The sequence below is a fragment of the Oncorhynchus gorbuscha genome, linkage group LG19 (assembly GCF_021184085.1).
Source record: "Oncorhynchus gorbuscha isolate QuinsamMale2020 ecotype Even-year linkage group LG19, OgorEven_v1.0, whole genome shotgun sequence".
NCBI lineage: Eukaryota > Metazoa > Chordata > Actinopteri > Salmoniformes > Salmonidae > Oncorhynchus > Oncorhynchus gorbuscha.
The window spans coordinates 21,880,703-21,894,581 of record NC_060191.1 but is presented as its reverse complement, the minus strand read 5'-3'; the positions used below and the strand labels follow the sequence as shown (position 1 = coordinate 21,894,581).

General features: G+C 43.9%; 1 protein-coding gene across 1 annotated transcript in view; it reads left to right on the top strand.

Annotated features, from left to right (window-relative positions):
* Positions 1 to 13,879, top strand: part of LOC124006364 (thrombospondin type-1 domain-containing protein 7A-like) — a 99,631-nt gene that overhangs the window by 22,671 nt on the left and 63,081 nt on the right. The window contains 1 exon segment of the mRNA XM_046316339.1: positions 12,637 to 13,468. Within this exon segment, the coding sequence (XP_046172295.1) occupies positions 12,637 to 13,468 (832 nt within the window).

Genomic DNA, 13,879 nt, shown 5'->3' with positions numbered 1-13,879 from the left:
GGCATAGTTAAAGTGGCTAGTGATACATGTATTACATAAGGATGCAGTCGATGATATAGAGTACAGTATATACGTATGCATATGAGATGAATAATGTAAGTAACATTATATAAGGTAGCATTGTTTAAAGTGGCTAGTGATATATTTACATCATTTCCCATCAATTCCCATTATTAAAGTGGCTGGAGTTGAGTCAGTGTCAATGTCAGTGTGTTGGCAGCAGCCACTCAATGTTAGTGGTGGCTGTTTACCAGTCTGATGGCCTTGAGATAGAAGCTGTTTTTCAGTCTCTCGGTCCCAGCTTTGATGCACCTGTACTGACCATGCCTTCTGGATGATAGCGGGGTGAACAGGCAGTGGCTCGGGTGGTTGATGTCCTTGATGATCTTTATGGCCTTCCTGTAACATCGGGTGGTGTAGGTGTCCTGGAGGGCAGGTAGTTTGCCCCCGGTGATGCGTTGTGCAGACCTCACTACCCTCTGGAGAGCCTTACGGTTGAGGGCGGAGCAGTTGCCGTACCAGGCGGTGATACAGCCCGCCAGGATGCTCTCGATTGTGCATCTGTAGAAGTTTGTGAGTGCTTTTGGTGACAAGCCGAATTTCTTCAGACTCCTGATGTTGAAGAGGCGCTGCTGCGCCTTCTTCACGATGCTGTCTGTGTGAGTGGACCAATTCAGTTTGTCTGTGATGTGTATGCCGAGGAACTTAAAACTTGCTACCCTCTCCACTACTGTTCCATCGATGTGGATAGGGGGATGTTCCCTCTGCTGTTTCCTGAAGTCCACAATCATCTCCTTAGTTTTGTTGACATTGAGTGTGAGGTTATTTTCCTGACACCACACTCCGAGGGCCCTCACCTCCTCCCTGTAGGCCGTCTCGTCGTTGTTGGTAATCAAGCCTACCACTGTTGTGTTGTCCGCAAACTTGATGATTGAGTTGGAGGCATGCGTGGCCACGCAGTCGTGGGTGAACAGGGAGTACAGGAGAGGGCTCAGAACGCACCCTTGTGGGGCCCCCGTGTTGAGGATCAGCAGGGAGAAGATGTTGTTGCCTACCCTCACCACCTGCACAGGGCGGGGTCGAGACCCAGGGTCTGGAGCTTGATGACGAGCTTGGAGGGTACTATGGTGTTGAATGCCGAGCTGTAGTCGATGAACAGCATTCTCACATAGGTATTCCTCTTGATATTGATATCAATATCGTTAAATCTGTTCACACTGCTACCATCTAGAAGGCAAAGACAGTACAGGTGCATCTAAGCTGGTATGGAGAGACTGAAAAACAGCTCCTATCTCCAGGCCATCAGACTGTTAAATAGTCACCACTAGCCAGCCTTTGACCATTACCCTGCTCTGAACTAACCAGCTACCACTCAATACTCAACCCTGTGCCTTAGAGACTGCCGCCCTATGTACATAGTCATTGAACACCGGTCACTTGAATAATAATAATATTGAAATACTGTTTTAAACACACTTCGTATGTACAATGAGTGTACAAAATGTTAAGAATATCTGCTTTTTCCATGACATATACTGACCAGGTGAATCCATGGGTTATTGAGCTCATTTGTTAAAACAACTTCAATCCGTGTAGATGAAGGGGAGGAGTCAGGTTAAAGGAGGATTTTTAAGCCTTGAGACAATTGAGACATGGATTGTGTATGATTTCAGATTATTTTGAGCCCAATAAAAATGAATGGTAAATCGTGTATTGTGTCATTTTGGAGACACTTTTATTGTAAACAGGTCTACATTAATGTAGATGCTACCATGATTTTGGATAATACTGAATGAATTGAATGAATCATGAATAATGATGTGAGAAATTTACAGATGCACAAATATCATACCCCCCCCCCCTGCTATTGTAAAAGTGAGAGGTTACCATGTCTTGATAGGATATGATATTTGTGTGTCTGTAACTTTCTCACTCATCATTATTCACGATTCATTCAGGACTGTCCGTAATCATGGTAGCATCCACATTGATGTATTTTGAATCATTCAATTCTTATTTACAATAAAAGTGACTCCAAAACGACACAATTCATTATCTACCATTCATTTCTATTGGGCACAAAATCATCTGAAACACAACCAAAACAAACAGCAAATGCATCCAACAAGTTTGATGTAATCATTGTGATGCTAGGAATATGGGACCAAATACTATACGTTCGACTACTTCAATACACGTACAGCATAAGTGAATTTGTTCCCATACTTTTGGTCCCCTAAAATTGGCGGACTACATTATGTACAAAAAGTGCTCTAATTTCTAAACAGCTCAGCCGATATGGATCAAAATACCCTCAAATTAAAGTTGACAGTCTGCACTTTAAGCTCATAGTCATTGTATAATTTCAAATCCAAAGTGCTGGAGTACAGAGCCAAAACACAAAATCACTGTCACTGCCCCAATACTTTTGGAGCTCATTGTATATTTATACTTATTTGTTATTTTTTGTAGTACCGTGTATTGTTTTGTATTGTTAGGTATTACTGCACTGTGGAGCTAGGAACATAAGCATTTCACTGCACCAGCAATAATATCTGCAGAATTTGTGTACCCGACCAATAAAATTGTATTTGATTTAATATGGGACGTACAGTACCGCTATGCTGGTAAATAACCATATGGACAAAATCAGCAATTGGTGTGCAATATTTGAAAACCAAAACCTTTGAGAACATGTATTTGAGACCTTTACACCAAAGAGAAGCGAGAAATGACGAGATTTGTGTCTGTCCCATGACCACCATTAATAGCCTAGCAACCGTGTCCCAGAGGTTCCGTAATCTCCCCATCTGTCCAATTAACAGAGGGAGGAGCTGGCAGGGGAACATGGAGGGGGGGGGGATGAGTGGGATTGGAGCATTAGCACTGTGGATGGAAATGCTGGAGATTGGGATCACAGTTCTCTCCCCTCCAGTCGCCACGGTGGCTATTTCTGTGGCTCCAGGTTAACACTTTTCTCCCTGCCCTTTTCTGCCTCGTGATTTCATTAGGTGCAACGCCACTGGTCACTCCGGTGTAGCGCGGGGACCAACTGGGCTCGTGTTCCTGCAATAGCGACACGAGGAATGGAAAAGGCTATACAATTGTATTTCGTGAGCTTATCCCTGGTGTGTAATTAAACCAAGAGATGAAGCAGAAACTGTACGTGATGAACACATTGGTTTTCGGGAGAACAGAGTTTCTGAGGAAGTTGATGTTTCTTGTAGAGAATGATGTTCTCTTTCGTCTTCCACTCATGGCAGGATCATTAGGCAATGTGCCGCTGGATCAAGTTCACTGTCGTGAAAAATACCTTTACCTCTCTTAAATCCTTTGACAGTTTCCAGCAGTTCTTTGGAGAGTATGCTATAATGTCAATGCAGTACACCCAATACTTCTTTTCTCTCTATTTTATCCTCAAAGATGCCATAGCCTGAACAGCATTCATGTTCACTGGCATAGCTTGCAGCGGAGTCCCTGAATCCTAATTCAAAGGATTTGTTCTTAGTTACAGAGTTGACATTGACATGATTACCTCATCCTCCGCTCGCTGTATTGGTCCTTTCTTCCGCATCTATGCAGGAAATATCACATCTATGCAGGAAATATTATCTAAAGCAACATGTACATACACAGTATGCTCATGCAACACACAGGCACTGGGAAGAAGATATTCTGGTTTTATCATTTTTCAAAGTATTTATTCAAATCAAGTTGTATATTTAAGCGCATGTTGTGTTTTGTGTATGTATTTAGTCATTCACTTACAAACCTTCAACAGTTCCAAGTTAACGTATCCACCAGCTGAACCTTTACGCAAATTGTGTTTATGTGCTTAATTGTTTTTTTGTTTCTATTGGCTGAACGCTAACGATGTGGCTAATTGACACAGTTGTTTTGACCCTGGTGATAAGTTCACCTGCCATTTTAGCTGTGGCAAAATGTTGGTCAGGGGATGTCTTTTAAGTTAGGTGAGCCACGGTTTTAGTTGCCAATGTTTTTTATGGTTCTAACTTGTTCTGGAGTTGCAGTTTTGTAATAAATATAAGACTGTTGAACAGTTATCTCAGTCTTTGTTTTAAGCCTTATCAAGTGTTTGAGTTCTTCCACAAGCACACAAGTGCTTTCTCGTGATCCAGGATGTGATATTTGAAGCTGGGTGAATGCTTGTGAGAATTTACGAGTCTCTCTGATGTTGACATGCTCTCTTCTCTACGTGTCAATGAAACGGCTCAAATTAGAGGGAGAGAGAACCTCGGATCCTCTGGGAACGGGAGTTGTCAATCATTAATTCTATTCTTAGCATCGGAAACAATGTCTGGATGGGTGAGAATGGCTTACAAGCTCTATCTACTGCAATGAATCAGTGGTACAGATGCTTGGTGAAGACTCACTAACCATTTCAATCGCAGTGTTTTCGGGATTGGAGGATAAGTGTTCATTTGGAAAGAATTGGACTCAACAAGTGATCGACCAATCCAGGCAAGCAACACACTGAAACATTTTGAGTCAAATGCCCAGCCAGATCAATACCGACAGAATGAACAGAACATTTAATATTGACAGGGAAATCAGAGGACGATAAACCTATCATCACTACTTTGCCCTTTCACTATATGCTTCTCTTGTAAACATAATATAACATTATTTGGAAACATCTTAAAAAGACCTCACAGTGGACTTGTGGACTTCTCTCATGCACTCTGAAACCGTTCCTCCAACCTCACCGTCATGCGCTCTGAAACCGTTCCCCCAACCTCACCTCACCATCATGCGTTCTGAAACCGTTCCCCAAACTTCACCATCATGCGCTCTGAAACCGTTCCCTCAACCTCACCGTCATGCGCTCTGAAACCGTTCCCCCAACTTCACCGTCATGCGCTCTGAAACCGTTCCCCCAACTTCACCATCATGCGCTCTGAAACCGTTCCCTCAACCTCACCGTCATGCGCTCTAAAACCGTTCCCCCAACTTCACCATCATGCGCTCTGAAACCGTTCCCTCAACCGCACCGTCATGCGCTCTGAAACCCCCCAACTTCACCATCATGCACTCTGAAACCGTTCCCCCAACTTCACCATCATGCGTTCTGAAACCGTTCCCTCAACCTCACCGTCATGCGCTCTGAAACCGTTCCCCCAACTTCACCATCATGCGCTCTGAAACCGTTCCCCCAACTTCACCATCATGCGCTCTGAAATCGTTCCCCCAACTTCACCATCATGCACTCTGAAACCGTTCCCCCAACTTCACCATCATGCGTTCTGAAACCGTTCCCTCAACCTCACCGTCATGCGCTCTGAAACCGTTCCCCCGACTTCACCATCATGCGCTCTGAAATCGTTCCCCCAACTTCACCATCATGCGCTCTGAAACCGTTCCCTCAACCTCAACGTCATGCGCTCTGAAACCGTTCCCCCAACAATCAATAGAACTGGATCTCCCAAGGGACCACTAGCTAGAATCAATAAATTAAAAGGTAGAATTAGTTTGCCTGGAGAAAGAACATGTGTGAGAGGAAACTACTCTCTTTGGCACACACTTCCTGCACTCAAAGGCCTTTGCATCTGTCATCTGGCATGTTGTCTCTGTATTGTGAGAGATAAGATCTAGGTCCTCTGGCTTTAGATGGTTCAATTGAATGATGGTGAATTACAGCGTGACACGTTTCTATTCTTGATGTCAGGGCTTGCATGCCATGTACATACATTATGTACAGTGCTACATAATCTGACATTCAGATTTGGTATTCACAGGGGAGCTTTTAAGTAGTATTGCATTTAAGTGGAATCAATGGTAATTTGTTTTGATTGGGAGACATGATACAAAAGAAAGTTAATGTCTTTCACCCCGAAGGTGTATTTTTATTGCTGTTTACATCGTACATCTCACAGCTGATATGAAATGAAAGGAAACATGAAAAGTGTTGACAGAAAGCTGTGTGCCGGCCAAAGTGTGAATGCAGTTTGTCTGTTTTGGCCCAACGTGTGTGTGTGTGTGTGTGTGTGTACTGTTCTAGGCTTGGCTTGGCTGGGGTATCCACTCTCTACCAACACCTCCCACACTCCTACTCAGTCCAAAAGAATAGTGCTGCTGAATCACAATCCAAGAGGGATCCCCATAGGCCTAGGAGAGAGAGTCCACACCTCGTGTTCCAAGTTTAGCCACTAGCGTCCTAGAAGTGTTATTTTCCCATCCTGCACTAATTAGAAGCACAAGCATCCCAGCTGTGGAGTTTTAATTATCAGCCCAACATGACCATTTCTCACCATTTATGCTGTATTATATAGGCATTCATTGATTAGAAACATGTTTCATCCACAAACATCCATCTTAGATCCTTCTCAATCGTAACGGGTCACATGATGATTCTGTGGACCCACACGACATTGTCGTGAATTGAGGACCGCTCAGCCTATTCCTGTCCTTGTCTTTTCTCGTGTCCTGATCGAAACAAAGATCTCGTTTACACTGACATGTCAACATCTCTCTCTGATCAGGTTCGATGTTAGCAACTCTAAGCTTTGTCTAATCTATGATTAGTGCCTGGGGTGAAAAGGACACGCTGGCCATTGACTGCCAAAACGACCTATGAAGAGCGATGTTTAGTCTGAAGTATGGTATGTGTATATGTTCCCACCACCTTTACAGATGGTTGGTCCCCTTTGAAGTAACCTGTCATATGATCAACAGATGTAACTTAGTTGATATGAACTACGAACCTTTGCTGGGATCATAGAGAATCACCTCCAAGTGTTATTGAGAATTACTAGTATTTTGTCTTCAGAGCTCTGTAATGGAAGCATTATAAGATTATAGGATTAATGTCATTTTTAAGCGGTGACTTCCTAATTGTATTGGTCTCTACACGTGCGCTTTGTTGTAGCAGACAAAGCATACGTCACACACGCTTAGTAATAGTTTCCGGCCCACAAAACAATCATTTGTTTTTCACTTTCTGTTTCTAATTTCATCCATGACCTGCTGTGGACTGTCAGCTATAAAATTAAAATGTTAAACCTTCATATTGCTCTTAATTGTGCTGCATTTGGCTGCCTTTTAGAACATGTGTGTTCGTTTGGCAGACACCTCCTCAGTGCCCGTTGTAAATCCTCATTCTATGAAGTTTCCTAGTGTTGTGTTACTTTACTATTGAATTGAGATGTAGAGAATGATGCATCGTAGGCAGCAGTAATCTAATCTTAGGCAGAGGCGCTCCAGAGGGTGGGGGATCTCACCGTGTGATTGGAGCATTTATCTCAATAAAGTGGCAGGTACATTATCAAATCTCTGGCCCTGGAGCTACAGTCACACACACGTGTGCAGCCAATCAGACGGGAACACGGCACATGCAGACTCGCCCACTTGTGCATGCACCCACACGTCCACACACATGCACACACGTGCACACATACAACACAAACACACTGTACTGGCACACACATTCATGCCAAGAGCACTTTTAACCCCAAAATTGATACGAAATTGACTAACAAGAATAGCAGACACAAATAGTGAAGCATTGGTCACATAAAGCATTAGTGTAACATTAGACAGATGATATTCTGTATATGCATGTATGGACTGTTTATGCCCCCAGGTTTTATAGCAATAACAGCAACAGTATGATTTTCCCTGCTAAAGGAGAAACGTAAACAAGATACCCCGCCTCTTTTCATGGTATCCGTGCAGGCTTCCTAGCAACACATGCAACTGTTTCCACAACCCAGCTCACTTCCTGTAAAGTGCAACTCTTCCTCGCAGACTAATGGCTGGCTTTTTTTTAAGGGCAGATTATAGTCAATGAAACCCCTCTCTCACCCCTCATCCTCTACCACATCAAGGAAGTCTTCCGTGGAAGTGCCTCTTTAGATTGGAGTCAACAATGTGCTCCTAACTGGCTTCATATTAATATTTAACTGCAGTGCCAAGCACCAAGGGGCACATTCTCTCTCTGTCATTTGTCTCATCCTTACTCTTTTTTTTTTCAATATGGTGGATTTGTTTCGCTTGAAATGCAGTTTTGTCGGCATAATTTCAGGGGGCTTTGTTTTTGTATTGCAGTGGCTTTCAAATGTTTTACATGGATTAGTATATCTAACTTAAACCTGTGACGATGTTATTTCATTATTTTCTGGATTATATTTCATATTTCAGTGGTTTACATTTTGTGTTTTGGTATAAATAAAGATGACGTTAGTCCATACTTTTTTCCCTTTTTTCCAACTCGTTTAATCTCGTAAAGTGATCAGCATGTAGGCTACATTGCAGCACGTGGGATTATTTGTATCCCAGTTCAATAAGCGCTTGTGTTGATGGAAGCCCAAAAATATACATCAGAATCCATTCCATTCTGTTGCTTTGCAGAATGGAAGTCTATTCCACTGTGAAATGTCTTTATTATGTCCTCCCGCCACTTATCCTTTCTATAACTATTGATTAAGAGAAACACTGCAGTCTGCTCCCAGATGAAGAGACGGAATCAGTTAGAATTTGTGGAAGTAATCAATCAAAATGTCCAACCTCTGAACTTCAAATGTCAACATGCCAATTTTATGAATGGTAAGATTGTTGATTTGGTCCAATTACTGTGTCAGACCACCTTACAATAGATATCATACGCGTGTTATCTGAAAACAGCTTTCTTCCTTTCATTGAAACATGATTCAGTGGCTTGTGACTAATTGCGGTAGGATTTACTGTTGGTTATCTGGTTTACCTTTCCTGTGTTCTCATAAGGCACGCCTGTCAGAGCTGCATGATGAATATCACCGCAAAGCAGGAGGGACACTCCCATCCCTATCCCATTATTTAAAGGCCACTGACTGCTCCTCCCACAACATCCTGCCTCAAACTGGGGCAAGAGGATGTTTGGGCAACAACATAAACTCCCACGACACACATAAGAGATCCATGTGAAATGATGAGGTTTATTGATTGTGTTCTTACTGTTACCGACAGCTTGGACACATTTCCTGACAGATTTCTAAGTGGACCATTGCGTTTTACCTTTTGAAATGTGTCTGCTGTTGAATGCATTGACAGTCGGATTTTGACAGACACACTTGAATGGGCGGTTTGTGCAGAATGCCAAAAATACCTTGTCACTGCAGGAGTGACAAATGAGTCTGTCTCCTACACAAGCTGCAGTGCAGTATTCCACCTTCGGTTTGTTATTGATCACTGAGATTAACGATTTAATTAGCTGAATCCAATGAGATGACTAGCAGATGGTAACCATGACACTTGTTCATGGAGATGGCATGGCATCAATAATGACACGGAGTCCGCCCAATGTTTCCTATTTGTGAAAAATATCATTAAATGGAAGAAACTGTTGAACATTGTATGGGTTAAATCGAAAGTCTGCCTCAGAGTTACGTGCGGTGCTGTGTGTTGTGCTTGATGAATCAAAAATCATCAAAGCCCTTCAAACCATGGAAGCGTCATTGTGGTATTCCAGCTAATGACATTCAGGTCAATTGTGAGAGGAAGAGCTTTAGTCAATGGATTGTAGCTTAGCGAAATATGGCCAAGAGCACAGATCACACTGAACATAGGGTTGATAATTATCCATGAATGTTATGCAGCTCAAAGTTTTTTCAGCAGACATTAAGTGGTAGCCTCTGGTCTCTCCCTTCTCCTCAGACATATTTTTCTCTTTTTCATTATAACCCATGACTTACAATTTGGTGTTGTTTATCAAGAGAAAAAGAAGCTCAATGTTCATTTGGAAGTGAAATTGAAGTGTCTGACCATACTTTAGTAACTCAAGGACTTATGATGCATTCTCTTCAAATGCAGACTTCTGTACTACCCCTTAGGAATATGTGGAGATTGTCTCTTCGTCCTTTGTCTTTCCATGGTCTCTCTGAAGGGATACATAGTTTGGCCTTGTGGAATGCTCATCCGATTGTATTCAAGCTTTTTGGCTAGATTGTTTGTAGGCCTTTTAGCTAACTAATTGCTCTACTGGGTTTAACAGGGGCTCAACTTGGCATGTTCACTATGCTGACGTTCATCTCCGCCAAGGGTTATGTGCAATTGTATTTAAGAGGGCTTTTGTATTCCATTTCACTCTGTGCTGCAACTGAATTTTCCTCGGAGTTGGGTATGGTAGTTTGGGGATACAAGGTCCTCGGCTCGCTTTCATTTTACAGTTCTTTTTTTATAGCTTTGGCCATCTGAGATGTGATAGCACTTTATTTGAAGTGGTTTTCCTAAAGCAAACCTAATATGCTCATAATAACACCTGTCCAACCTGGTCCTGACATTCTGTAGAATGACAGACGTTTTGAGTGCTCTATGAGACACCTAAACCAGAAGTAACGACAGGAATCTCTTGGCAATAGGACCACCACTAGTAGCTGTCAGACAGCAAGGACAGCTCAAAATAATCCCTGACCTTGGCAGTAAGTAGTTCCTGTCTTAGAAGGATCAATAACAAGCAAACACAACCAAGTGAACAGCTCTGTGTGACTCCATCCTTAGTGAGGATGACCCTGTGGGAGCCAAAACATGTCTGTCCATTAATGAACACATGGGGACAGAGAGATCCGACTGGCTCTCCAACAGTGGGGATATAACATTTCTTACTCCAGCCTAATCTGCTGCTTAGAGTTGGGAGTATGTACACTTGAGCCTATGGGAAATCTGTTAAGGCCCTTGGAAATTATGTAAAAATGTTAACTAGGATCACAAAAGAAAGAAAACTCTCCCCTGAGTTATATATTCAAGCAATAAGGCCCGAGAGGGTGTGGTATATATGGCCAATGTATCACGGCTAAGGGCTGTTCTTAAACACAACGCAAAGCAGAGTGCCTGGATACAGCCCTTAGCTATGGTACATTGGCCATATACCACAAAGCCCCAGAGGTGCCTTATTGCTATTATAAACTGGTTACTAACGCAATTAGAGCAGTAAAAATAGATGTTTAGTCATACCTGTGATATACGGTCTGATATACCACGGCAAATAATTTTGCTTGGGTTTCATTTACTCAGGCAAATAGAACATAGGGATAAGCCTTGGGAATGCTCCAGATAGTTTACCCCCTGCCTCTTTAGTGCCTAATACCCCAGACACCCCATTTCATAAGGCTATTAAATTAACCCCAATCTGATCGGTAGCTAACGGATGCACAGACATCCCCTGAATCACAACTATATATGATACATGTACAGTCTGACAGCAGGGCATTGATCTTGTGTTGATATAGGGGGGAAAAGAACAGCCATGTGTGATGTGCCTTGAGGCTTCTGTCGACATGCTGATACGCAGATTGAAGCCAGTTCCTGCTTGCGGGATCAGCAGCTGAGCGATGAGATGAGTCCACTAATAGGCTGTCATCTGAGGCATTTGGGGGGGGGTCGGTTTAGGGGTGCAACGTGGGTAAACACAAGGCACCCTCACACGGATACCACTCAGCTCGAGGCCATCATCTAACACAATCAATTCAAATCAAATCAAATGACATTTTACTTGACACATACACATGGTTGGCAGATGTTAATGTGAGTGTAGCACAATGCTTGTGCTTCTAGTTCTGACGGTGCAGTAATATCTAACAAGTAATCAAACAATTCCCCAACAACTACCTAATACACACAAATCTAAAGAGGCCTCTCTGAGTTAGTGATTGCTGTTTAGCAGTCTGATGGCCTTGAGATAATAGCTGTTTCTCAGTCTCTCGGTCCCAGCTTTGATGCACCTGTACTGACCTCACCTTCTGGATGGTAGCGGTGTGAACAGGCAGTGGCTCGGGTTGTTGACGTCCTTGATGATCTTTTTAGCCTTACTGTGACATCGGGTGCTGTAGGTGTCACGGAGGGCAGGTAGTTTGCCACCCTCTGGAGAGTCTTGCGGTTGAGGGCGGTGCAGTTTCCGTACCAGGCTGTGATAGTTTGTCAGGGTTTTGGGTGACAAGCCAAATTTCTTCAGCCTCCTGAGGTTGAAGAGGTGCTGTTTCTCCTTCTTCACCACACTGTCTGTGTGAGTGGACCAGTTCAGTTTGTCTGTGATGTGTACGCTGTAGATGGAAGGGGTTGGTCTGAGGTGAAGCTGTACATTAGTCTCCTCTTCTTTCTCGGTTGTCCTGTGCTGTCACTAGCCTGCGGATAACAGCGTCAGAGCACAACATTGTCACGGATTAGGTTGAGCTGAATGACTCAATGAACAACACCACTATTAAGCCGCAGCTTTTTTACTGTGATGAGGTTTGGCGTCGGGGTAAAAGTCAGAGAAAGCTCTTGTGTTACGGCTGCAATGGAGACTTAATTCAGAGTAATAATGTGGAGCTGAAAGGAGAGCTATAGTAGAATAGCTGATGTACTAATCTTTTAGTGCATGAATTGTCAATGTGCTATATGCCTCTGTCAGCGGGTATGAAGGCGTGGTCGGGGTTCTCTATGACATTACTGGTAGACATTACTGGTCTCCATCGATCCGTCCACTGCGCCTGTGGATGTTATTTGTATGGTTTGCTTTTTCCAAATAATTCATAAACTACTGCCCCTAAAATAATCAATTTCCCATCAATTGATATACTGTATAGTGTAAACTGTATCCACTTTGCCATTTGATGTAAAAAAAAATATATATGGTTATTTTAACCCTGTCTGTGTTGTGTTCCCAAGGGCCATGGGGCAGATGTATGGGCAGTGACTGTGGTCCAGGTGGCAGCCAGAGTCGTGCTGTGTGGTGTGCCCACGTGGACGGCTGGACCACCCTCCACACCAACTGTGACCAGTCCCAGCGGCCTTCCAACCAGCAGAACTGCTTCCGTGTGTGCGACTGGCACAAGGACCTTTACGACTGGAAACTGGGTTCCTGGAACCAGTGTGTGTCCGTGTCAACAAGAACCTTTGGGGGCTTGCGGCCATACGTATGCAATGGGGGTGAGGAGGGCATTCAGACCCGGGAGGTGGGCTGCATACTAAAGTCAGACGAGTCTCCTGGAGACGACAACATCTGTGAGTACTTTGAGCCCAAGCCTCGGCTAGAGCAGGCCTGCCTCATCCCCTGCCCTCATGACTGTGTAGTGTCTGAATTCACCCCCTGGACGTTCTGCTCAAAAACCTGTGGAACCGGCCTAAAGAACCGGGTGCGCAGTGTCCTGGTGCCTCCGCTCTTCGGGGGTTCTGCCTGCCCCAACCTGACTGAGTTCCAGACCTGTAAGCCAGGGCCTTGTAAGGGGCCTGAGGGGGTGTACAGCCTCAGGGTGGGGCCCTGGATGCCCTGTTCTCTCCCCATTTCCCGGCCGGTGCGGCAGGCCAAGCGTAGGAAGGGTAAAGGGGAGGCCAGGGAAAGGCCTGGGGTCAAAGACCCTGATACTAGGGAGCTGATACAGAAGAAACGGACCAGGAACCGGCTCAACAGGCAGGAGAGCCCCTTCTGGGACATCCAGCTGGGATACCAGAGTCGCACGGTGTCCTGTGCACACAGGAATGGGAGCACGGTGGGACTCAGGTAAGTGGCTCAGCATCAGTATTTCAGGGTCCTTAGTTTGTGCCTGTGTGCTGGTTGTCCTTTAAAATTGTACTTTTAGTCTAAATGGGCAAACCATGATATGTCATTGGTGAAAGGAAACCATGTGTTTTTGTCCTTTCAGAACTGTAATTCATCATAGTGAGTTATCTCTTGGCTTGTCCTTAAATAACACGCAATCTTAAAATAGGCACTAACCTGCCACATGTCTAAACAGGCCTTTGCAAGGGGTTGTTTCTATCTTCTTCACAACTGTAAGCACAGTATTATTGTTTTGAGGTGATGTACTGTACTGATGTACAGTGGATGACAGGTAAGGGAATGGTTATTTGTCTCTGCTTTGCTGTCAAAGCAATGGAGCACTCCCACTTTCTGGTGTCTACTTTCAACGGT